At 46.5% G+C, this 26963-nt stretch overlaps 1 protein-coding gene across 5 annotated transcripts in view; it reads right to left on the bottom strand.

Annotated features, from left to right (window-relative positions):
* SAMD12 (sterile alpha motif domain containing 12) overlaps window positions 1-26963 on the bottom strand; it is a 309305-nt gene that overhangs the window by 263180 nt on the left and 19162 nt on the right. For all 5 annotated transcript variants that reach the window (XM_060243285.1, XM_060243287.1, XM_060243283.1 and 2 more), the window contains exon 2: window positions 11650-11828. In XM_060243285.1, the coding sequence (XP_060099268.1) occupies window positions 11650-11828 (179 nt within the window). The remainder of the gene's footprint in view (window positions 1-11649; window positions 11829-26963) is intronic.

Genomic DNA, 26963 nt, shown 5'->3' with positions numbered 1-26963 from the left:
CCAATGGGGGCTCCCGAGCTGCAGTTTGGTCACCCCTGGCCTATACCATTACTGCTTCACAGCTGAGCAGCCCTGGAGAAAGGGGTTTCCCCCTGTTTCCTGAAACAGTCATTGGGTGTCCCCACCCCCCGTCAAAAGAACACAAATTATATTTACTTAAGTTATATACTTGGAAGTGAATGACTCACTCATGTGGGACTTTTATGATTGAATGGGGATTTGAACTTTGTCCAGTACTGTAACCTTGAACACCATGACCCTTCACTGAGAGAGACACATGGGGAGTAAGTCCCCAAGAACACCAAAGCTTTGGTGGTTCTGCTTTTATTTGGCTGACCAACTCCAGCATGTGGTCTCCGCACCTTAGCCCCATCGCATTTATGATGCAGCAGAGTTCCCTCTAAGCTGAGTTAGTGTAAGCTAGCTCACCATTTTTTAGTCTCCGGCTCACGTATCTTTGTCTTTGCTCAGGAAAAAATGGCCCCAGAGCAATCTAATTTATGCAGTAGCTCACAACTTTAATGCCAGTAGCTCACAAAGTAGAATTTTTGCTCACAAGACTCCACAGTTTAGAGGGAGCATTGGTTGCAGGATCCCACAGGGATCCCTCTTGTCCCACATGCTATTAAACTTCTGTATGAAAGCACTGGGGGAGAATGTCTGGGGATCTGGAAGGAGATGCCAGCTCTATTTGTCCTTAACAGCTGAGCCAGCTGGGTCTGTGGAATGGAAGTCCTGAACAGATGCCTGGAGAAGTTAATGGGAAGGATGACGGCCAACAGACTGGAGCGTGGTCCAGACAAGAATGAGGTACGGATGGTCAATGGCAAAACCACTCAAGGGCTGAATAATCAGCCTGTCCTGTGGGGGCCTGCAGTCCCCCTAAAGAAGCAGACTCGTAGCTTGCAGGTGCTGCTGGAATGTGGGAGGGTAACATGGGGAGAGTGACCTATGGTTGGAGGCGCAAGTCTCCTCTATAGCACATGTTTCAGCTGATATACCAGCTACGCCCTTCCTTGAAAAGTGTGATTTGGCCATGGTGTTCCATACTCCGATCACATCCAGGCTAGATTACTGTAATGTACTCTACATGGAGATGCTTCTGAAAACCTTCTGGCAACATCAATGAGTACAGAACACAGCACCCAGGTCACTGTCAATGCTGGATAAAGGGATCATATCGGCCCCACACTGATAGATCTACATTGGCTGCCCATTTGGTTCCAGGCACAATTCAAAGTGCTGGTTCTTACCTACAAAGCCCTACATGGCTTGGGGCTGGGGTACCTGGAGCAGTCGTCCCCAACCTTTTTTGTACCAGGGACCGGTTTTGTGGAAGGCAATTTTTCCACGGACCGGGGGGAGGGCATGGTTTTGGGATGATACTTGATGTTGATGTGGTGGTTAAGTATGTGAACTCTTATCTGGGAAAATTGGGTTTGATTCCCCACTCCTCCTCTTGCAGCTACTTGAATGGCTTTGGGTCAGCCATAGCTTTTCCAAGAGCTGTCCATGAAAGGACAGCTTCTGTGAGATCTCTCAGCCCCACCCTCCTCACAGGGTGTCTGTTGAGGGGGAAGAAGAGAAAGAAGATTGTGAGCTGCTCTGAGATTTGGAGTGGGGGGCAGGATATAAATCCAATGTCATCGTCTTATTATTGTTACTACATTGTAATATATAATGAAATAATTATACAACTCACAGCCTGGTTGCTAACAGGCCATGGACCGGTACCAGTCCATGGCCCTGGGGTTGGGGACATCCGACCCAGAGGATCACTTCCTCTTACGCTGTCCAACCTACCAGTTGAGGCCCTTTTCTCAAATCCTGCTCTGTGCCTCTGCCTTAAGAGGTAAGGCATATGGAGCCCAGAAACAGGGCTTTTACAGTATTGTCCTCTTGCCATTAGAATGCTTTACTCTCTTTAGATGACAGGCCAAACATATCTCTTTACCCAGAGTTTTTATTGTTTGTGCCAGTTTTAATGGAACTGAGGACTGGTTTATCAGTATCATTTTAGATGGCTCTGTTTTCATGTGCTTTTATACCCTAGCTTGTTTTTAGTTGTTTTTAGTTGCTTTTTAATGCTGTGGTTTTTATTGTTTATTGATTATGGTCTGCTCAGTTCTGTTCTACTGTTTTAGGTCAGAGCCACTTCAAACTGCTCTGGGGAGGGGGGCATACAAATCTTTTAAATAAATACCTCCACATAATGGCTTGCACATTGGGTATGCCAATGTATAGGATTGCCAGTTCTGAGTTAGAAAATATCTGGGAGCATTTGGGGCTTGAAGCCTGGGAATGGTGGGGTGTGGGGAGAGATTGGAACTCAGAAGAGTATGATGCCGTACTGTCCACACTCCAAAGCAGCCATTTTCTCTAGGGAAAATGCTTCTGGTCATTGAAAGATCAAATGTAATAGCAGGTCTTCAGGTGCCACCTGGAGATTGGCAACCTTGCCATCGGGTGGAATTGTAGCAGGAGCTCCTTTGCATGTTAGGCCAGACACCCCTGATGTAGCCAATCCTCCAAGAGTTTACAAGGCTATTCTTTGTAGGCTCTTGAAAGACTGGCTACATCAGAGGTGTGTGGCCTAATAGGCAAAAGAGATCCCGCTAGAATTCCACCCCTGCCTGTAATACAGCATTTACTCAAATGCAAGGCTGGGGTTTCCCAGATATGCCATCAAAAAAAGAGGGAGTCTTCTAACATTTGCATATAATTACAGTAATGGGAATTAATAAACACATTTTCATGTTTAACATTTTTAAGTGGGTCGTTTTACATTCAGGGTCATCATCTTTTCGAGTACAGCACACATCAATTTTATTTTAGTTTTTGTTGGAGCTTACAGTTGTCTTTTACAATACCCAAAGCACACTACTCCTGTGCTCAAGGCACTATTATGTTCTTGTATTGGGAAATTTTTACTATTAATGTGTTGCGAACCACTGTCAGCAGTTTATCACTAGCTGTTTTAATGGGATTTGAATTTATTTTCTGAACAGTAATTCATCTGTAAATCACACTGAAAGCTTTCTGCTTAGACACATTTTTTTCAATAAGTAAACACATGCAGTCCCCCACAGGAAAGCAGCTCAAGTGCGGAGTTCTGTATACAGAAGCTAAGAAGTTCTGTCAGAACAGGATATCCTGCCCCACAAGATACCTTCTGTTTACATGGACTCCTTCCATTTCTTTTATTTGACACAGAAAGGGTCCAAGGCTGCAGGCTGAAACTTTCTGAACAGTTTAGATCAGGGGTGTCAAACATGTGGCCTGGGGGCTAAATCAGGCCCCGGGAGAGCTCCTATCAGGCCCCCAAGCAAGTCTGCTTCCTTCTTCCTCTCTCGTTTCCTTCAGTTATCAGAGACTGTTAAATAAAATATTGCAAGAGTGCTAATCTTTTGTTTTATTTAAAGCTTTTTTTAAAAAAAAATCTTTGTGTTTGTCTGTGTTCTTCATAAAGTTTATATATCTCTGCTATCAGGGGCTACGGTTCACAACACACGTAGGCCGGCCTGACAAGGTCTAATTTATGTCAGATCCGGCCCTCATAACAAATGAATTCGACACCCTCAGTTTAGATCTTAGAAGAAATCAGCAACAGAACTTCTCAGGACATAATTGAGCCACAGAAGCTGGAGAGGCCAATCCCACTCAAGAAACATATGTGGGGTAATTGGGGAGAGTGAAAGAATAGAAAAAAGTATGAACAACAGTGGATAATATAGTTGCCACACAAGTTAATCCTGCAATAAGCTGCAGTGTCCTGTCAATTTAAAATGCTGCCATGCTGCCCCGGGACATGCACAGCGCAGGGCAGCTAAGTGGGAGAGTGACTGAGATGAGGCACTGGCACAGCTGGCATAGCGTGCTCAGAGTCTAGCTCCCACTTCAAACCCAGTGTAGGCAGGCCTCAGATTCAGCAGGAGCTCACAGGAGCACAGCTCCTGAACCTTTCTGAGGGTTCCCCCTCCTCCTCCCCACCTACCTTGTCCATTGAATAGTACGTGCAGCTGCATAACAATCCCTGGATTAGGAGAGCAGGCAGCCATCCATCCACCAGGGGCTTTGCCATGCCCCCAGCAGCCCTCATTAACCCCTGGAGAAGCCCACACCATCCTTTCTCCACTTCTTACATGATTTTGGTCAGCGGGTGGCTTGCTGGCCTTTTGACTGGGGGGGGGGGGCAGCCAAGGAGAGCCCAAGCAGGCCTCGCTTGCTCAGAGATCTCCTTTCTTGCATCAAGTTGCTTCTGGCTGGGGGGGCATATGCTAATGAGTTATGCTAATGAGCTCTGCCACCCATTTTTCTACAAAACAACCCCTGATTGTAGGTAATTTGGTGGTGGCAGCAACAGATTCATGGACAAATCCAGAAATCAGAGTTCAAATACAGGTTCACAGGTCAGGGGCGGCGAGGTTGGGAGTAAAGTGGCACGTCATGTCCCCAGCCAGTCTCCCCCTCTCTCTGCCCTTTATAACAGAGACATTCATCTTGCAGCTGGATTGTATCCTGCAGGTGCGCATGCACCCATCCTCACTGTCTGGATTCAGGGGTCGCATGGCTGCCAGTTGTGCGCTCCACCATCTTTCCAGCATCTCATGTTGAACCCATCTTTGCCTAGGCTCCAACAATACTGGAGACAGGAGAGCGGGCAGGTGGATGTTGGGATGCTCCCTGATACTGAACCATGGGGCTGTACCACTGGGATACTGAGAGCTAGTTTGGTGTAGTGGTTAAGTGTGTGGACTCTTATCTGGGAGAACTGGGTTTGATTCCCCACTCCTCCACTTGCAGCAGCTGGAATGGCCTTGGGTCAGCCATAGCTTTCCTAGGAGTTGGCCTTGAAAGGGCAGCTACTGTAAGAGCTCTCTCGGCCCCACCTATGTCACAGGGTGTCTGTTGCGGGCGGGGTGGAAGGTAAAGGAGACTGTGACCACTCTGAGACTCTGAGATTCAGAGTATAGGGCGAGATATAAATCCAGTATCATCATCATCATCATCTTCTATCACACTAGTAGAAGCAGCTTCCTCTATCAGGCTGTCTGTAACTGGTTGCAGCCTGGGATCTTCTTCATATGCCCGTTCTTCTTCTGAAGAGTCCTCTGCCCCTTCAGGGTTAACTGTGCCCAATGGACCCATGACACATGCTCTTTCTGTGTGTGCGTGCATGCATGCATGTGTGCCCATGACTGGAAGCCATGCCAATGCCTGGCAACTTGTACTGGGGCATGGAGGATGTTCTGAGAAGAAGCTTGATAGCCTGCCTCTGCCTCCTAGCCCTGGTATTCCTTAAAGGTCTTCCATCCAAATACTTGCCAGGATCAGCCCTGCTTAGCTTCTGAGATCTGACAAGATTAGGCTTGCCTGGGCTATCCAGGTCAGGACTATGATGCACGCTCTTGAACCTTAGCTGAAAATTGCCTGTCCTCAAACTCAAACCAATTCAAAATGAAAGAAGAAAATATTCCTCTAGCATGTTCCCCCCCCTACCCCACACTGACAATATTTCTGATGAACCCCAGAGGTAAGGAATGGCAATATTAGACCTAGAAGGGACTTAATTAGAGGAGCTAGAGATAATCACAGGAGTCCGTTCATCATATGGTACTGCATTTTGTCATAAGGGTTTTACATAAATTAAAAAGGAATCTCCATCTCATTAAAGCAAGAGGATTTATAAGACGGTAAATCCGAGGCCAGAAACCAAGATGAAATCCAGGTTCTGCCTTGGGCCACATGAAAAACCACTGGTCCAGCTACACTCCAACTGTGGCCAACAGACCTGAGTTGCCCTATTGACTGATCACCTAATGACCTGAAATCCCAGCAGACCCAACATCATGCAGTATTACTGGTAGGGAGGCCAACACTGAGTTGGAAAATTCCTGGAGATTAGGGGGGGTGGAGCTTGAGGAGAAAGAGAACTCAGAGGGGTACAAAGCTACAGAGTCCACCTTCCAAAGCTGCGATTTTCTCAAGGGGAACTGATCTCTGTAGTGTGGAGATCAGATGTAATTCTGGGAGATCTCCAGGCCCCACCTAGAGGTTGAAGAAAAGGAATATAACCATGAAAAAAAAATACTAATTACATTAATATACATTCACGATGTATTTGAGATACAGTATTTGACAGCCAGTTTGGTGTAGTGGTTAAGTATGCAGACTCTGAGCCGCCCTCAGCCTGCTTCGGCGGGGAGGGCGGGATATAAATAAAATGTGATGATGACTCTTATCTGGGAGAACATGGTTTGATTCCCCACTCCTCCACTTGCACCTGCTGGAATGGCCTTGGGTCAGCCATAGCTATCACAGGAGTTGTCCTAGAAAGGGCAGCTGCTGTGAGAGCTCTCTCAGCCCCACCCACCTGACAGGGTGTCTGTTGTTGGGGGGAGCGGATGGGAGGAAAATGAGATTGTGACCACTCTGAGACTCTGAGATTCAGAGCATAGGGCAGGATATAAATCCAATATCATCATCACAATACCAAAACAACTTAAGTACAATATCATAAACAGTATGAATCCACTGGTAGGATTCATACTGTTTATGATATTGTTTTGGTATTGTATCTCAAATGCATAGTGAATGTATATTAATGTAATTAGTAATTTTTCCATGGTTATATTCCTTTTCTTCCCACCTAGAGTTTGACAGAGCCCCGTGGTGCAGAGTGGTAAAGCTGCAGTACTGCAGTTAAAGCCCCCTGCTCACGACCTGAGTTCGATCCCAGCAGAAGCTGGTTCAAATAGCCGGCTCCAGGTTGACTCAGCCTTCCATCCTTCCAAGGTCGGTAAAATGAGTACCCAGCTTGCTGGGGGGAAAGTGTAGATGACTGGGGAAGGCAATGGCAAATCACCCAGTAAAAAGTCTGCCATGAAAACGTTGTGAAAGCAACGTCACCCCAGAGTCGGAAACGACTGGTGCTTGCACAGGGGACTACCTTTACCTTTAGAGTTTGACAACCCTAAATGCTGGCAATCATTCCAGCAAAAATAAACAAGTTCCCTACTGCAAACTTTGTTTTCCATACAGAAATTCTCAACACATCTAGAAGGTGGAACGTTGCTCTTCAGAAACTTTGACATAACACCTCAAGGAGATTCAATACTAAGCATCCTGTCCTGCATAGCTTTCACCATCTTAGTTAGGAAACATATTAGTTAAAACTCTATTTCTGTTTTATTTCAGTGTCTTATATGCCAGAGCTTATTTTTTTAAAAATAACATTTTATTGTTATACAGCATAAATTACGATATGATACAAAGCAAAATGCAAAATTAACATTTTTCTGCGAGTGCAGCCAGAGCTTATTTTTAAAAGTATAAATTTCACTTGTTTCAATTCTGTCTACATTTTGCCCTAGAGTTAGAATAACAGAATCACAGAATCATAGAGTTGGAAGGGACCTCCGGGGTCATCTAGTCCAACCCCTTGCACAACGCAGGAAATTCACAAACACCTCCCCCTAAATTAATAGCATCTTCATTGCTGTCAGATGGCCATCTAGCCTGTGTTTAAAAACCTTCAACGAAGGAGAGCCCACCACCTCCCAAGGAAGCCTGTTCCACTGAGGAACTGCTCTAACTGTCAGGAAGTTCTTTCTAATGTTGAGCCAGAAACTCTTCTGATTTAATTTCAACCCATTGGTTGCCAGCCCCCAGGTCCCAGCAGGGTTTCTTTCACTTTTGGGAGCTTTGATCTGCCACCAGCCAGCTGGCTAGCAGGGAAAACCTCACCCCCAAACAGGTACATTCTTTGACATAATGGTGTCACTTTGGGGTGACATCACGCTGGGAATGTTGTCTGGTGACACTCTGGTTTTTGGGGAAACTCTGTGGTTTTGAAGGCAAAAAACCATAGAGTTTGGCCCACAAACAAAAGCATTGCACCCAGCATCACCAGCACAATGATGTCACTTCTGGGTGTTGCCATCGCATCAGGGAGAAATCCGTTGAGTGTATGAAGTGACTCAGAATTCTGTTATGTCAGCCATGCTCTCCCCTTTGAGGCTGGCATGGAGGACCAAGTAGTTGGAGAACCAGGAGGCATGAACAGCACAGATTCAAATCGTGGAAAAACCATGTTCAAGATACGCACAAACTGATGTTAACCAGCATAAGGCCTGTATTAGCTCATAACCAACTAATATTACTAAAAAAGCAAGGGAAAACACTCAAATATTTATGCACATGAAATTCAAGCTGCAAGCTGCCAGATGCTTTTCCAAGCAGAGCTCCGTTTTCCTTCAGTCTGTTGTTTTACATCCATGCCAGCAGGGTGGATATCTGAACAATTTTAACAGGCTATGTAGAGCCTGTTTTTGTCTCTGCCTGTGACACACATACTTCAAAGCTCACCTTTACATACAAAAAAATCCATATACTGGGCTTTTGAGAAATCAAGATCATCCACAGAGTGGCAGACACATCAGGGGTCTCCGATGAACATGCAACGCTGCCCAAAGGCCTGCACACACATTACAATGTACAACCTGCATGAATGCACAGACCTCCGTTTCAAAGGAAGAACTAATACAGGGGTGGCCAAACTTGCTTAACCTAAGAGCCACACAGAAAAAACATCAGATGTTTGAGAGCTGCAAGGGATGAACGTCAGAGGGAGGGAGGGAGGGAGGAAGGAAGGAACTTCAAATGCATTCTCCAAGCTGCCGGCTGGCTTGGCATGGAGAGTAATTAAAAGAGAAAAATTTTGCCAAGCTGGCTAATGGGACAGTGGGGGCTTCAAGAGCCACACAACATGTGTGAAAGAGCCACATGTGGCTCCCAAGCCACAGTCTGGACGCCCTTGGGCTGATTCCTCACTGGCATTTGCTCTGTCCCTACGCTTCCTCCTTGCATCAGCACAAGCCATCAATTCCCCACCAGTCACTCCCATGGTGCCTCTTGCTTCGGGGCTATTTCCTACTCCCGTCTGGCAACTGGAACTCCAAAACAGCATCCTGTTGCTGCGACAGTAATAGGAAGTCACCACAACGCCCGCAGAGTAATGAGTGGGGAATCTATTGCCTGAGCCAGTGCAGGAAGAAGAGCGGAGGCGGAGCTGATACCAGTGAGGAATTGGCCCTGATCTAACAGCTTTGATCCCACAAACCAGCCAAAAGCACCAATGATCTTACCTCTCCTCCCCTCACCTGTGAAGCCATTTTCAATCCTGGGAAAATTTATTCCCAAGATTGAGGGACTTCTGTGGCTGGAGAGGGATGGATGTGAGACTGCCTCTTTTGCCTCCTGCATGAGTGGAGATACAAGATAATGCATGGGATGGAGAAAGTAGAGAAAGAAGTACTTTTCTCCCTTTCTCACAATACAAGAACTCGTGGGCATTCGATGAAATTGCTGAGCAGACAGGTTAAAACGGATAAAAGGAAGTACTTCTTCACCCAAAGGGTGATTAACATGTGGAATTCACTGCCACAGGAGGTGGTGGCGGCCACAAGTATAGCCACCTTCAAGAGGGGTTTAGATAAAAATATGGAGCAGAGGTCCATCAGTGGCTATTAGCCACAGTGTATGTGTGTATATAAAATTTTTTGCCACTGTGTGACACAGAGTGTTGGACTTGATGGGCCATTGGCCTGATCCAACATGGCTTCTCTTATGTTCTTATGTGGAGGCCTGCTCATGGAAGAGAAAGAAAGGAGGCATTGGGCCCTCTTCCCCTTCTCCAATACAGCTGGCTGACAGGCACAGCTGTTAATACATCCAAGTCCCTCAGTCCAAGAAAGACACCGTCTTAGGATCAGACATGACTCCAGATTGGAGGAAGATACCCACAATTCTCACCCCACTTTAAACCAGTGTGTTTTCACTTTAAATATAAAACCATGGAAATGCACCTGGATAAATGTGAGATTTAAAACAGCATAGTCAATGCAACGAAAGAATTGCTCAACATGCACACAAAGAAAAATCATGGGCACACTGTTCACAAATTATTTGTTACATGTGTACAAAGCTAATGAAGAAGAAGAAAACCGCACATTTATGCCCCGCCCTTCTCTCTGAATCAGAGTCTCGGAGCGGTTTACAATCTCCTTTATCTCCTTCCCCCACAACAGACACCCTGTGAGGTGGGTGGGGCTGAGAAAGCTCTCCCAGAAGCGGCCCTTTCAAGGACAACTCCTGCAATAGCTATGGCTGACCCAAGGCCATTCCAGCAGATGCAAGTGGAGGAGTGGGGAATCAAACCCGGTTCTCCCAGAGAAGAGTCCGCGCACTTAACCACTACACCAAACTGGCTCTAATGAATCAGGGCATTGTTCATACTGCTTACTGTTCCTAGCTTTTCTCAAGATTTTATGCAAGGCCTGGAGTTGGCAACTTTTTATATCTAACAAGCCGAATGTATCAGAACAAGAAATCAACAGAGGCAGCATCAACATGTCTAAGTCTCAACATGGCCCATCTGTGGATGCTTAAATCAGCAGACTGGGGCTATGTACTGACAAGGGAGATTTGAAAAGAAAAAATGGAGGCAGCTTATGGGCTTAACCGAGGAGCACTGAAGGGTAAATAGAGGAAGAAGAAGAAGAAGATAGAAGATATTGGATTTATATCCCGCCCTCCACTCCGAAGAGTCTCAGAGCGGCTCACAATCTCCTTTACCTTCCTCCCCCACAACAAACACCCTGTGAGGTGGGTGGGGCTGGAGAGGGCTCTCCCAGCAGCTGCCCTTTCAAGGACAACCTCTGCCAGAGCTATGGCTGACCCAAGGCCATTCCAGCAGGTGCAAGTGGAGGAGTGGGGAATCAAACCCGGTTCTCCCAGATAAGAGTCCGCACACTTAACCACTACACCAGACTGGCTCTCCGTGAAGGGAATGGCAGGCAAAGGTTTTCTTAAGAGATGCTGTACAGAAAGGGAATTGATAGAGACAGAAGGGGAGGTCAGGCAGAGTTGCAGGGGATGGGTGAATTGGAGCCCAGAAAAGCCGGAAGAGTGATGGGAGGACGAGCTGTTTTCACCAGCACACCACCACATGAACAGCTTGAGGCAGGGAGGGGAGCCCCAAAAGAAGGCAGGCAGTGGTGCTTATAGTGCCTCCTGCCAACCAACTGAAAGGGGTAACAAGGTAGGCAAGCAGGGGATAGGAGCGGTGAAGTCAGACTAAGGAAAGAGGGGTTAGCAGGAGGACAATGGGGAGGAGAAGTAGGGTATAGAAGGAAAAGAGGAGGTTGCAGTGAGGGGTAAGAGGGGACAGGTATCATAAGCCAGAAAGGTGGCTGGGGAGAGGTATCTGAAACTAGGCGGCAAAGCAGGGACCAGTGAAGGATTTCCCCCATGATTTTCTTGTGGGTTCCTGCCTGTAAGACAGCCTCTTTGCACAACTGAAAATACGCAACAGTGCCATTGATAACATGTTTCTGCAGCCCAAAGACTGGCTGTTGTGGGTCCTTTTTTAGGAAATGCCAAATGTGAGTTCTCACAATAAATAATAAATATACACAAGAGTTCCCTGTGCAATCTTTTTAGTGCATTAGCATAAATGTGTGCATGGTTTACACAGGGATTGCTGGCAGTGGTCTGTCTCTATCAATTCCCTTTCTGTACAGCATCTCTTAAGAAAACCTTTGCCTGCCATTCCCTTCACGGACTAATTAATTTAGTCAAATGGCCTACCTTAGATGCTTCTGGCTCAATTTGCTGCCTCTTTGGTGTTCCTTTCGACTCAGGCAACTTCGACGAGTTTTCCTTCTTGAGCGAGGACGATTCCACCCTCTCGCCTTCAAGCTGCAGGTTAATGCCTTCCGTGTGGACAGAGAGATCGATACCATTTGGATTTAGGCTGCAATGGATAGCTGGGGGGGGGGGGTGAGGGAAGGAAGAGAACTGCAATGAGCGTCCAGCATCAAGAAGAAGAAATAATGGCCATCTCATAGATAGACTGGGCTGCTCATTCCTAACTTTCCATCACGTGCTAGCATCACACAGAGGAACAGAAGAGATGCACAGGCACGGCCATGGTAACACACAAAGGGTCTCAGTGGTTTCTGCAGGGCAGCATTAAGAAACTGCATGCTAGAAGGCAGCTAAGAAAAGCCATCAAATTCCATCCTCCATGAACACCAGAATGACTGACCGATTTCCCACTAGCCTTATGCCATTCTCACACTCCTTCTCCATGTGGTTTTGGTCGGATTCCACACTCTCTGCCTGGGGCTGCAACTAGCTTCGCCTTTTTTGCACGGCAAACAAACTGGTTTTTAGAGGATCTTGTTTGCTGCACGAAAGAGGTGCAGTGAGTTGCAGCCTCAAGGCAGCTTGCGTGAAATCCCACGGAAGCCCCGCGGAGAAGAGGAGAGTGAGAGCAAGGTAAGGCTAGTGGGAAATTAGCCATTCATTGTATGTAACAGATTTTGCTACTCCTGTTCTTTCTCCCCACATAACCAGAGTACAAACCTCAGCTATTACTCCCAACGCAGGGTAACCCTGGTCCAAACAACAGACATGCCAATGGAATGCAATGTGAGGGGCTGTGGCTCAACAGTAGAGCATCTGCTTGGCAAGCAGAAGGCCTCAGGTTCAATCCCCGGCATCTTCAGTTAAAAGTTCTGGCAGTAGGTAATGGGAAAGACCTCTGCTTGAGACTCTGAAGAGTCGCTGCCAATATGAATAGAAAATTCTGACTTTGATAGACCAAGGGGTCTAATTCAGTACAAGGCAGCTTTGTGTGAGATCCCTGCAGGATTTCAGCCTTCTCTCCACTCTTGCCCAACACAGGACCTTGTCTTCTATTCTGTAATACATATTGCAGATATAGCGGTCTTGATATTTTCCGTATTTTATTGTATTTATCTCCCACTGCACAGTTTAGGAAGTATAATTTGAAGATTCTTCTCTGCCTTAAGCCTTTCCCCCTAACTCTGAACATATGAAACTGCCTTATACAAGACCATCGGTCTACCACAAAAACAGGGTTTTTTTATTCCTGGTGATTCCTAGAGCTATCCCAGAAGTGATTCAGCAACACTTCCAATATCCACTGCTCTGCCCTCAGCCTCTTCACTAGATACCAGGCTTAGCCTGGCAACTCTACCACTGAATCTGAATTTTCAGAGTACAAAACACAGACACACAGAGAGCTAAGAGAACATAGGAGAAGCCATGTTGGATCAGGCCAATGGCCTATCCAATCCACTCTGTCACACAGTGGCCAAAATACCAGGTGCCATCAGGAGGTCCATCAGTGTGGCCAGGACACTAGAAGCCCTCCCATTGCCCCCCCGCCAAAGCATCAAGAATACAGAGCACCACTGCCCCAGGCAGAAAGTTCTATCTATACCATGTGGTTAATAGCCACTAATGGACCTCTGCTCCATATGTTTATCCAATCCTCTCTTGAAGCCGTGCATGCTTGTAGCTGCCGCCACCTTCTGTGGCAGTGAATTCCATGTGTTAATCACTCTTTGGGTGAAGTACTTCCCTTTATCTATTCTAACCTGACTGCTCAGCAATTTCACCGAGTGCTCATGAGTTCTTGCATTGTGAGACAGGGAAAAAAGGACTTAGTTCTTTCTCTACCTTCTCTATCCTGTGTATAATCTTGTAAATCTCTATCATGTCACCCCTAGTCATCATTTCTCCAAGCTAAAGGGCTCAACACCTTTGCAAACAGACCAAAAGGCTTTCACAGCACCCAGTGAGGGAGCGGGCGCCTCGCAGTTAAAACTACAGCCCAGGTAAGCAAGAAAATACTGGGAGAAGCCATATGTCTGGCTGGATACTTAAGATTTACTGGTGTGAACTGCTATTATTACCTTTTAACATATATTAGAAATACAATCCAAAGTAGAGAGCTTAAGCGAGGACCTACAATATGTACAATATTTTATATGTGACATGAGGATGTGATGTTAAACAGACAATACTGTAAAAACTTTTGATTTTAATGATACACCCAGAATGTACTATATTCTTATTGAAAGATGTATTATTTCTTTTCTATTTCCATTTCCCCTTTCCCCTTTTCTTTCTTGGAAACTAATAAAAATCTTTAAAACTGGATAAACTACAGCCCAGGTTTGCCCCCCCATGATGTCTGCTTTGCTAATACAGCTACCCATATAATTAATGAGCCACTTTCTCTCCATTTCCAGCAAAGAGGTTCACAGTCTCTGCTCATGTTAGTAATTCACTGAGGGGGAGTGGAAATTGAAGAGCCCTGGCAGAGAACTGCAATACGGAATTAAAGCGAGAAAATCCCCAGCCTACGTCTGTTGTGCCCATTTCTGCAGCCTTCTACCCAATCCACTGCAGTGCTCCCTCATATCTAATCACCTAAGATTTGCAAAGAAAAACCTCATTTGTGAAAGTAAAATTCCCAGCCTCAAACCTCTGACCCAGGGGTGGCCTTAGCCACAGGGCGAGCAGGACAACTGCCCTGGGGGCCCCTGCTGGGATGGACCCTATTTGGGGGCAAGTGCCCACTAACAAGCTGCCCAGCAAGAGAAGAAGATGATGATATTGGATTTAAGGACAACCTCTGCCAGAGCTATGGCCGACCCAAGGCCATGCTAGCAGGTGCAAGTGGAGGAGTGGGGAATCAAATCCGGTTCTCCCAAATAAGAGCCCGCACACTTAACCACAACACCAAACTGGCTCTCCAAGAGGAAGCCAGGCCTCAGATTCAGCAGGAGCTCACAGGAGCACAGCTCCTAAACCTTTCTGATGGTTCCCCCTCTTCCACCCCACCTACCTTGTCCATTGAATAGTAGGTGCAGCTGCATAACAATACCTGGATTAGGAGAGCAGGCAGCCAGCCAGCCAGCCCCCATGAGCTTTGCCACACCCCCAGGAGTCCTCATTAACCTCTGCGCCACCCTTTCCCCACTTCTTATGTGATTTTCGGTAGCGGGTGGCTTGTTGGCCTTTTGACTGAGGGGGCAGCCCAGGAGAGCCCCAGGTGAGCGAGGCCTGCTTGGGCTGGCTGGATCTCTAACCAGCCCAAGCATGCCTCGCTCACCTGCGGTCTCCTTTCTTACATCAGGTTGCTTTTGGCTGGCAAGGGGAGGCATATGCTAATGAGTTATGCTAAGGCGCTCCACCATCTATTTTTCTACAAAAGGACTCCTGGTGGAAGCCATTGCTGCCAGTTTTATGACGACAGCCATCACTCAGGCAGCACGAGGGGCCCCAAGCCCACATCACATCTGCTGAAGGGCAGGAATGACTGCCTGGTTTACTGCTTTTGTGGGATCCACAGCCCCCCAAAGAGAAAGTAAGCCTACTGGGGCACTCATGTTAGGGAAAGAGAGAGAAGCAAGTCAGGAATCTTTCTTTCTCAGACTCCCCACCAATCCCAGAAGCTGCACTGGGAAGATTCTATTTTGAGCACATGCCTCTGAAAGGGACCCTCTCCCTGCCCTTCAGCCTCTGGGTAGGTCCAGGCATATCCTCAGGGCTTTGCTGAGGGATGGGAGTGGGGCCCCGCAGTAATCATGACCCTTTCCCCAGGGACCAGATGGTAAGTGATGTGAAAGAACTACACAAAGGAGACACGGGATACAACAGCAACAAGCATAACGACTGTGACTAATACAGTACAATAAAGAATTTACAAACAATTAGATCTGTTTTACATCAACTCTGTCTTCTTTCATCAAGCTTATAAACCACGCTCATACAATACTACACTCAAGAAAAAGAAAAGGGCTCAGAATAACAACCTCCAAACAATTCCAGAAAATGTACCAGTACGCAAGGTACTATAAATTCCGAAAGTACAGTCTTATTATGTGTCCACGGGTGAAGGTTCTGGATTTCTTTATCTTTGTTTCGGAAAATTCTTCAGGTCAAGGACTCTTATTGGTGGCTGTAAAGCTCAAGAGACTAGTATTTCTACGAATCTTGGGGTCCTGTTACTTATCTCTGTTTTTGAGAACTCTCTTCCATGATGTCACCAAAAATTCTAATTAGGTGCTTCCGTTCCAAAAATTCCTATGGACTCAGCCCTTTGAGTTCATAGGAGTGTTTGGAGTGGAAGCACCTCATTAGAATATACTGGTGCATTTTCTTAAAAACTATCAAAATCTGAGGGGGGCATGAGCCTTCAGTTGGTATAGTGGTTGAGTGTGTGGATTCTTATCTGGGAGACCCAGGTTTGATTCCCCACTCCTCCACTTACAGCTTCTGGAACGGACTTGGGTCATTCATAGCTATCTCAGGAGCTGTCCTTGAAAGAGCAGCTGCTGTGAGAGCCCTCTCACCCCCACCCACCTCACAGGATGTCTGTTGTGGGGGGAGAAAATATAGAAGATTGTAAGCCGCTCTGAGTCTCTGATTCAGAGAGAAAGGCGGAGTATAAATCTGCAGTCCTCTTCATGAGTCACTGTTCATGAAATCTCATACCTCACCACAAATTTTGTTAGTCTTTAAGGTGCTACAGGACTCTTGCTCTTTTCTGTTGCTACAGACAAACTAACATGGCTACCCATCTTGATCTATTATCTGGAGCAACCCAAGAGGAAATAGGAGCAGTTTATTCCAATCTTGAGCAGTGTGTGTAAACACTACAAATGTAGTTAATGTTGATGTTGCCATAGGAACAGAATTGGGAGCGAACTGGGTGAGGAGGGAGGAAGAGTGCAGATGTACCCAAGATTCCAAGTCTAATGAGATTTCTGTTAACAACTGAAGAATTCTTCGATACAAAAGTTAAAGAACCAGCTCCAGTTACAAGAGATTTGGATTTTAGATTTGGAGAGCCAGTTTGGTGTAGTGGTTAAGTGTGTGGACTCTTATCTGGGAGAACTGGGTTTGATTCCCCACTCCTCCACTTGCACCTGCTGGAATGGCCTTGGGTCAGCCATAGCTCTGGCAGAAGTTGTCCTTGAAAAGGCAGCTGCTGGGAGAGCCCTCTCCAGCCCCACCCACCTCACAGGGTGTTTGTTGTGGGGGAGGAAGGTAAAGGAGATTGTGAGCCGCTCTGAGACTCTTCGGAGTGGAGGGCGGGATATAAATCCAATATCATCATCATCATCATCATTTAGTTAAGAACCTAGACGCACCCAAAAACCTGCTCCTTTACCCATTAGTTATTTGTAGGATGCTCCAGAGTACTGTTTCCCATTTGCAGGGTCAGGAATGAGAGAGATTTTTCTGAAAACAAAGTTACTTCAGAAAAAGAGGCAGGTTTGGGGGAGTGCCCTGGGAGAACCGGGTTTGATCCCCCACTCCTCCACTTGCACCTGCTGGAATGGCCTTGGGTCAGTCACAGCTGTCTTGCAGAGGTTGTCCTTGAAAGGACAGCTGCTGTGACAGCCCTCTCAGCCCCAACTACCTCACAGGGTGTCTCTGTTGTGGGGGAAGATAATATAGGAGATTGTAAGCCACTCTGAGTCTCTGATTCAGAAAGAAGGGCAGGGTATAAACCACTTAACCACCACACCACATCACAGGAAAAGGTGGAGTTTTGGTTTTGGTGGGAGTTTTGGTTCAGTGTGCCCTGGAAGTGACATCACTTGGCCCTTGACCTGGAAGTGACACCACAGGAAATGACATCATTCCTATCTCCCGGCTCTACCCCCAAAGTCTCCTGGCTCCACCCCCAAATTTTAGTGAGCCACGAAGGAGAAGTGTAAAAATAATCGGGCCACGGGAAAGAAGAGTTTGGGAAACCCTGCTCCAGAGCATAAAACATGAACACAAAGACTGAATTCCAGCTTCTTGGAATTCATACCTGCAATTATTCAAGAAATCACAAACTGACCCCAGACAAGGTCTTAGACCATGGTAAAATTTTATTGAAGGACATTAGGGTAAATAGCATAATTCTACAGAAATGCAATTGGAAATTACTGCTTATTCAGCTGCCTAAAAGTGTAAGGAGGGAGGAAGCTTTTTTAAAAAAACTAATCTCTCCCATAGAATTTGCTGGGTGACCTTGGGCCACTCACTCTCTCTCAGCCTAACCTACCACACAAGGTTGCGTTGAAAATAAAATGGAAGAGGGGGGAACAAGGTTGTAGGCTACACTGGGTTCCTACCAGGGAGAAATGTATAAATACAGAGGAGGAGAATTGTGTTCCATCAAAAGTCACCACTAATTGGTGGCAACCCCAGAACCATGGGCTTTTAAGATGATGATACTGGATTTATATCCCGCCCTACACTCTGAATCTCAGAGCAGTCACAATCTCCTTTACCTTCTGAATCTCAGAGCAGTCACAATCTCCTTTACCTTCTTCCCCCCATCCCACCCCCCATCCCACCCCCCCCACACACACACACAACCCTGTGAGGTAGGTGGGGCTAAGAGAGTTCTTACAGCAGCTGCCCTTTCAAGGACAACTGTGAAAGCTACAGCTGACCCAAGGGCATTCCAGCAGGTGCAAGTGGAGGAGTGGTGAATCAAACCCGGGTCTCCCAGATAAGAGTCTGCACACTTAACCACCACACCAAACCAGTTCTTTAAAAGCCAGAGATAAGCAGTAGTGGTTGACCATTGCCTTCCTCAGAGTAGCAACCCCAGTCTTCCATAGTGGTCTCCCATCCAAATACTAACCATGGCTGACCCTGCTTAATTTCCAAGCTCTGATGAGATAAGGCTAAACTGAACTATCAGTTTCTTTATTTGGGGGGGAGGGACATACACTTTATTTCAAGTCACCCAATGACCCAACCATCTTGGGAAATATAAATCACACTAACAGGCTAAATAAGTACATAAATAAACAAAATAATCTATTCTGCTTTAGGAGTATTGATCTTGGGCTAAATGATAAACAGATTGAGAAGGAAGAACTGCAGAGACTTCTGACTTTCCAAACCTCACAGGGGAAAGACGGGTTTGTTAAAAGTGCACTCACAATTCTGTACTTCAAGCACACCTCGATTCAGCCACCTGAGAACTCCCGACACTTCCCATTACACTACCGTTAGCGGCTTCTCTCATCTGCTGCATGCTCTAGTATCCATTTTCTCTGGGATAGCGTGACACACACAGGTTTCTAAAACAGGGAGTGCTAACAAATTGATAGCAACAGCATTTCCATCTTGCTAAATTTAAGAATGCTTAGCAGAATGCTTAGTCCTACAATTGCTTATTTTGAGATAACGGCAACCAGGGGTGGAATTCTAGCAGAAGCTCCTTTGCATATTAGGCCACACACCCCTGATGTAGCCAATCTTCCTAGAGTTTACAAAAAAGGGCCTTGTAAGCTCTTGGAGGATTGGTTACATCTGGTGTGTGTGGCCTAATATGCAAAGGAGCTCCTGCTAGAATTCCACCTCAAAACACATTTTTGAGATAGTTTACTGTCAACCTGGACCAGGAACGCAGCCACGTTATTAAAGCTGGGATCCCAAGTTATGAAGAACAAGGCGGATTGGTTTGAACACATGAAGCTGCCTTATGGGTGGGGCTGTGGCTCAGTGGTAGAGCATCTTTGGCATGCAGAAGGTCCCAGGTTCAATCCCTGGCATCTCCTATTAGGTAGGACATGATGTGGAAGACCTCTGCCTGAGACTCTGGAGAGCTGCTGCCAATCAAAGTAGACAAGACCATGAAAGACCAAGGGTCTGATTCAGTATAAGGCAACTTTATGTACATTCATGTGTGTATGCTGATAAACCAAAGATCAGACACAAGGTCAGTGTTATGTACTCTGACTGGAAGAGGCTCCCCAGGGTCCTGGGAGAGATGCTCCAGATCACCTCTTATCTGACCCCTTTAAGTGGACGTCCCAGAGATTGAATCTGGGACACATGAACATATGAGGCTGCCTTATACTGAATTAGACACTTGGTTCGTCAAAGTATTGTCCACACAGACTGGCAGTGGCTCTCCAGGGTCTCAGACAGAGCTCTTACCCATCACCTGGTCCTTCGAACTAAAGAAGCCAGGGACTGAACCTGGGGCCTTCTGCATGCCAAGCAGATGCTCTACCACTGAGCCATAGCTACGGGGCTGCTCAGGGATAGGCCAGTATAAAGTGAGTTACAGTAGTCTAGCCTGGAGGTGACCACTGCATGGATTATAAATAGAGAGGACGGGGTCTCCCTAAACAAGGGATCAGCAACTGGCAGCCTACAAACTAAGTCTGCATGTCAAGTGCCATGGGACATTTTGGAAGGAGCTGTTCGGTAGTGAAAGGCCCAGTCCCTTTCCTGTGTCTATTTACTGATGGCCCAGATTCCTGGATACACATACATGAACACATGACGTTGCCTTACACTGAATCAGATTCTTGGGTCTGTCAATGTCAGTGCTGACTACTATTTAGCTCTCCAGTATCTCTGGAGAGCCAGTTTGGTGCGGTGGTTAAGTGTGCGGACTCTTATCTGGGAGGACCGGGTTTGATCCCAACACTCCTCCACTTGCACCTGCTGGAATGGCCTTGGGTCAGTCACAGCTGTCTTGCAGAGGTTGTCCTTGAAAGGACAGCTGCTGTGACAGCCCTCTCAGCCCCAACTACCTCACAGGGTGTCTGTTGTGGGGGAAGATAATATACGAGATTGTAAGCCGCTCTGAGTCTCTGATTCAGAAAGAAGGGCAGGGTATAAATCTTCAGTCGTCTTCTTCTGGTAGAGAACATTTATAAACCTGATCCTTTTAACTGGAGATGCTCTGCCAGTGAGCCATGGTCCCTCCCCACACTTCCTGCTACTGACTACAACTCTTTATCCTAGAAAAGGAGGTTGCATCTGAAGGGAGATGTACAACATCAGCCAGTAGATGTTTGGACTGTTTGGCCCTCCTTTACTGGACCAAGAATAAGAAGAGATCGGATTTATACCATGAGCTTCACTCGGGTCTCAAGAGTGGCTTAATCTCCCCTCTTGCTCTCCCCACAATAGATACTACGTGAGGTAAGTGGGGCAGAGAGAGTTCTGAGAGAACTGCTTACAATCTCCCCTCTTCCTCTCCCCACAATAGATACCATGTGAGGTAAGTGGGGCAGAGAGAGTTCTGAGAGAACTGCTCGAGAGAACAGCTCTGAGAGAACTGTGGCTGATCCAGGGTCACCCCCGGCTAGATGCATGTGGAGAAGGGAGGAATCAAGCCCAGTTCTCCAGATTAGAATCCATCACTCTTAACCACTACACCAACCTGGCTCTTTAATGTGGAATGGTTAGAAAGCTGGACTAGGACAGAGATGACTTGGGTTCAAGTCCCCACTTGCCATTAAGTTTACTGTTTCATCTTGGGCTGGTTATTCTCTCTCAGCCCAGCCTACTGCACAGGGTTGTTGTAAGGGAAAAAGGAACATGGGATATGTGCACCACCATGAGTTCCTTGAAAGAAGGAGAGAATAAAACACGCCAAATAAATATCTGGGTTTATTCTGAATCACTCGAGGGTGTGGGCTGATTGGGTTGTGGTGCAGAAAAAGCTTCCTATTATGCATGCTGAAGGATGAAGACTGAGATAATATAACCTCTTACCCCTAACTCTGGCAGACCCAGTACACAGTGACTACTGAAAGAAAGAGATCTGAATCCCTCTGTTGCAAAGAAAGAACTTCTCTTTGTGACTGTTCTTCTGCTTCGTGAATGTGTCTTCTGTGCTTCCTTAAAAAGAAACCTTTTCACTTTAAGAGAAGCTGCAAAAACTTACGGACACTAAGTTAACTTTCCGCTTTAACTACGGCACCATGAGTTATATCCAGTAAACTTCAAGCACTCCGTCTCACACAATTCACCTTTTTACACAGTCCCTGTTCCACAAGATTTTTGGCTCATCCAAGTCCCAACATCCTCAGCATAGCTTTGTTAAGGGGTCAGGAGGGAACCTCTTCTCTCTTTTTCAGCAGCACATAAACGGGCAGAATCTAACAGCACAAATATCACACAGCCTGGCATTCTGCCAGCCAGGGCCTTTTTTTGGTAGAAAAAGCCCAGCAGGAACTCATTTGCATATTAGGCCACACCTCAAGTCCTGATGTCACCATTGTTTCACACAGGACTTTTGTAGAAAGGGCCCGGCAGGATCTCATTTGCATATTAGGTCACATCCCCTGATGTCATTATTTCATACGCAGGGCTTTTTGTAGAAAAGCCCAGCAGGAACTCATTTGCTTATTAGGCCACACCCCGAGATGCCAAGCCAGCCAGAACGGCATTCCTGGGTATTTGAGCTCAAAAATAGCCCTGCTGCCACTGCACTGCCTCCTGGTTCCTCCTGCATGTGTTGAACCAGGTTAGGATGCCTTTGCTCCTAACCCATTAGGAATGTGCAGGAAAAACTCTGGAAACAGCAAGCTCTACAGAATTAAGTCCAAGTACTGTGGAAGTACCTAACTGATGTATCACGGCCAAGCTTCCAAGGCTTATTTATGAGGAATACACTAGGTAATTTGCTGTGCTGATCATTGCTCACGATATATGTAAGGTAAGGGCCAAAAGGTCAATTCATCAGAATGATGTTCCCTGGACTTATAATAGCCATAACCAGGGGTCATTTTGTAAAAAAAATAGGTGACAGAGCTCCTTAGCATAACTCATTAGCATATGCCACACACACCCCAGCCAAAATCAACCCAATGCAAGAAAGGAGAGCCTGGGCTCTCCTGGACCACCACCACCACCCCCACCCCCCCGCCAGTCAAAAGGCCAGAAAGCCACATGCTGCTCAAAATCACATAAGAAGTGGAGAAAGGGTGGTGCGGGCTTCTTCAGGGGTTAATGAGGGCTGCTGGGAGCACGGCTGGCAGGCTACCTGCTCTCCTAATCCAGGGATTGTTATGCAGCTGCACCGACTATTCAATGGACAAGGTAGGTGGGGAGGAAGAGGGGGAACCCTCAGAAAGGTTCAGGAGCTGTGCTCTTATGAGCTCCTGCTGAATCTGAGGCCTGGCCTTAACAGAAAATTCCAGGTGTCCTGGTCACTTTGGAGGTGCAGGAAACCAGGTAAGGTGACTCTGCTATGCAGTAACAAATTTGGTGGCCCCTTTAGAGCCCAAAGGCCATAAATCTGAAGGTCCTCCTCTCTCCATATTTCCCTCTGCACCAGCTTCAGCCTTCTGGCTGCCATCTTCTAGTTGTTTCCTCACTTAAGGAGCATCTAGTAGAACTGGGTGACCCAACATGATGCCCACGAAGTTTTTCATAAAGTGGGTGGGGCTACTGTAAAACAGCATTTGTGATTGGCTGCCCTCATTCAAATAAAAGGATTTCCCACTGGAGGATCAGCAGCTATGATAAGCACTTGGGGGTTTCTTAGTCACATTTCTTCACATGAATGTGAGGAGGGAGGTATCATCTTTGGATCCACTTCATGTGGAAACCATTTGGGGTTTGGCTCTGCCTCCTATGGAAGCCTTTTTTAGGGATGGTGATCACACCCTCTCTCAAAATCCCATATGTGCCTGCAGGCTCAAAAGGCTTGGGGACCCCTGTACTAGAGTCCATTCCTTCTCCATGGCGGCTGCCACCTTCAGAAGTTTCACGGGATGCTGTCAGTAGAGATTTTTAGGAGGCACTGTAAGGCTGTTTTATTTGTGAGAGATTTTAATGGGGTTTAAGTGACAGGCAGTTTCTTGGGGGTGGGGAAACTAAAATGTTTTTTATTGTATGTTGTATATTTTTAATCTTGGAACTGTAAGTGACTTTGAGCTGTAAGGGAAAGGTGGGCTAAAAATATTTTTTAAAGTAAATAAATTTATTCAAGGGAGGAGAAGGGGCTAAATCCAGCGAAGACAGAGGTCCTTTGCTTGGGTCGTCGGGGTCCGGGAAGGGAAATTCCCCTACCAGTTTTTGACGGTGCGCCGCTGATTGCGACGCATAGGGTCAAGAGCTTGGGGGTACTACTGGAGCCTTCCTTAACGATGGAGGCCCAGATAGCAGCCACTGCCAAGTCCGCATTTTTCCATCTTAGGCGGGCAAGGCAGCTGGCTCCCTTCCTGGAGCGTGACGATCTAGCAACGGTGATCCATGCAACAGTCACCTCGAGGTTGGACTACTGCAATGCCCTCTACATGGGGCTGCCCCTGTGCCGAACCCGGAAATTGCAGTTGGTGCAGAACGCCGCCGCCCGGTTGTTATTGGGGCTCCCAAGATGGGAGCACATTCAGCCGGGACTTCGGGTTCTGCACTGGCTGCCAATACTTTATCGAGTTCGGTACAAGGTGCTGGTCATTACCTTTAAAGCCCTATATGGCCTAGGACCTGCCTACCTGAGGGACCATCTCTCCCCACATGTTCCCCAGAGAGATCGGGAACTCAAAATCTCCTTGTTGTCCCCGGGCCAAAAGAAGCCCGTTTGACATTGACTAGGGATAGGGCCTTCTCCGTAATGGCCCCTTCCTGGTAGAACCAGCTGCCGGAAGAGGTAAGGGCCCTGCGGGATCTCACTCAATTCCGCAGGGCCTGTAAGACAGTCCTCTTCCAGCTGGCTTACAACTAACTGGCACTTGAAATCTTGATACTGAGTGTAGTTTTTATAGGATTGCTGTATGTTTTTTTAATGTTTTAATTATGTAAATTATGTGAAATGTTTAATTTTAACTATGTAAACTGTGTGGAATGTTTACATTTTTATATTCTTATGTTAGATTTTATATGCTGTAAGCCGCCCTGAGCCACCTGGTGGGAAGGGCGGGATACAAATTACAAATAAACTAAACTAAAGTGTGACCTTAGGCCACTCACTGTCTCTCAATCTAACTTATCTCGCAGGCAAAACTCCCTCTAAGCTGTGGAGTCTTGTGAGCAAAAATTCTACTTTGTGAGCTACTGTATACATTGGTTTGCTCTGGGGCTAAGACAAAAATGTGTGAGTCAGAAGCTAAAAAACTGTGAACGAGCTCACACTAACTCAGCTTAGAGGGAACACTGCGCAGAGTGATTATGAAGATAAAATGGGAGGGGAGAGCATGTACACTGCCCTGAACAGCTTAGAATGAGCAACAGACTGAAGAAAACCAGTATGGGGAATACAGAGATAGCCACTCATTAGCCTATTCACGCTAGCTAGCTGATCTGTATTTCCTGATCTGGGTGTGCCGATATCTAAAGCACCCAAGACGCTATTTCAGGGGCAGGTAAATCTACTGCATTTTTGTACTGGGTGTGACTGAATGATCCCGTCATGACCACACTTGATACAGATACTGCAGGGGGCTAACTGAAATAGGCAATGCTAAAACAATATCAACACCAGGCGTCTGCTTCCATGGTCGTGGAATCTGAATTACGAGGCAAATGGCTCATTACAATAACTGTAAAACACATTAATTAAAAGCACAAAGAGACTTGGCAATAGTCACCCAGAGCCCAAATCATAGCAAAGTAAACAGGAAAAAAAAATACAAGTCGCTTCCCCGCCGAATGCAACATGCCATCACGGATCAGCAATGTAAGGGGTTTGTCAAACATTCTACATTGCGTTATTCCAAATTTCTTTCAACAAATCTGTTCTTTCCAGATTAGCAGTTCCCGTTCTGCCACAACAAACATATTTTTTGAAGATACTGAGACCCAAAGCATATGAACGCTGTGAAGGCTTCCAGTATCCTAAAACAGCAATGCTTAGACAGCAAAGATGTCACAGGTTTCATTTATATTGTGGTGTGGGGATCCTGGTAAGCAGGGCTTTTTATCAGCAGGAACGCACAGGAAAGCAGTTCCTGCTGGCTTGGCATCAGGGGTGTGCGGCCTAATATGCAAAAGAATCGTGCCGGGCCTTTTCTACAATAAAAGCCCTGCCAGTAAGTCTCCCATCCGGACACTGCCCAGCCCCAAAAGTGCATGGCTTCGGTAAGGGTGCTGTATCACATGCCCGTCAGCCCTTCCCAGCATCATTTTATATTCCTTATTCCTGGTTAACAAAAAATCAACAGCAACTACCTGGTGCTTCAAGTGTATTTCAGAGATGGACACTGACAAAGTCTCACATTGATACTCCAGAAAATTGCCCATCATTTGTTTGTGAGAAGGCAACCTGGGTCATATTGCAGCTCATCTATGCAAGAGCCCTATCCATAAAAGCCACGGAACTCGGTAGCAATTATCTCCAACCTTAAGATGGCTCATTCTGTGTATATATTAACTCTGTTTTAAACTCAAAATTTCAGGTTTTCACGGCTGGTAACATCATTAGGGTTTGTAGAATCTTTCGGGCTCAAGTGCCGTGTTCTACTGGAGAAAGTTTTCCTTCCAGACGTTTCGTTCTCAGCTGCGGAGAACATCCTCAGTGGCGTTGCAGCCGGAGCAGGTGCTCTGATCTTCTTGGCTGCTGTGCATTGAGTGAGGCCAGGGCTGCTGGAGAGCTGCTATTTCTAGGCTGGAGGGGGTGTGGTGAAAGGGCAATAGGTTTGTGGATGTGCCCATTGTTTGGTGGGGCTTCCTGGAAGGGTAGTGATAAGGAAACTGGCTGTTGAATGTGACCATTGTTCTGTGTTAATTGCTGGGAGGGTTGGAAGGGGTGTGAAGAAAAGGAAGATGGTTGTTGATTGTGCTGATTGTTCTGTGTAATGTGCTGGTTGTTCTGTGAACACTACCCTTCCAGGAAGCCCCACCAAACAATGGGCACATCCACAAACCAATTGCCCTTTCATCACACCCCCTCCAGCCTAGAAATAGCAGCTCTCCAGCAGCCCTGGCCCACTCAATGCACAGCAGCCAAGAAGGTCAGAGCGCCTGCTCCAGCTGCAACGCCACTGAGGAGGTTCTCCGCAGCTGAGAACAAAACGTCTGGAAGGAAAACTTTCTCCAGTAGAACACGGCACTTGAGCCCGAAAGATTCTGTTTTAAACTGTTTTAAAAGATGTTTTAATGACATATGCACGGGAGGGAGGTTTGATTTTAATGGTTTTATACCATATAACAGCAGCAATAATAACAAATTACGATCTAGCATACAACAAATTACAATCTAGCATACAACTAAATGGGGTTACTAGGTTCCCCCCAGCCACAGGATGAGGATAGGGGGTTAGAGTTGCCAGATTTCGGTTGGGAAACTCCTGAGGATTTGGGGATGGAGCCTGGGCACT

The sequence above is a fragment of the Heteronotia binoei genome, chromosome 7 (assembly GCF_032191835.1).
Source record: "Heteronotia binoei isolate CCM8104 ecotype False Entrance Well chromosome 7, APGP_CSIRO_Hbin_v1, whole genome shotgun sequence".
Classification (NCBI taxonomy): Eukaryota; Metazoa; Chordata; class Lepidosauria; order Squamata; family Gekkonidae; genus Heteronotia; species Heteronotia binoei.
Note: the sequence above shows the minus strand (reverse complement) of the source record. Positions and strands in the feature narration are given on the sequence as shown.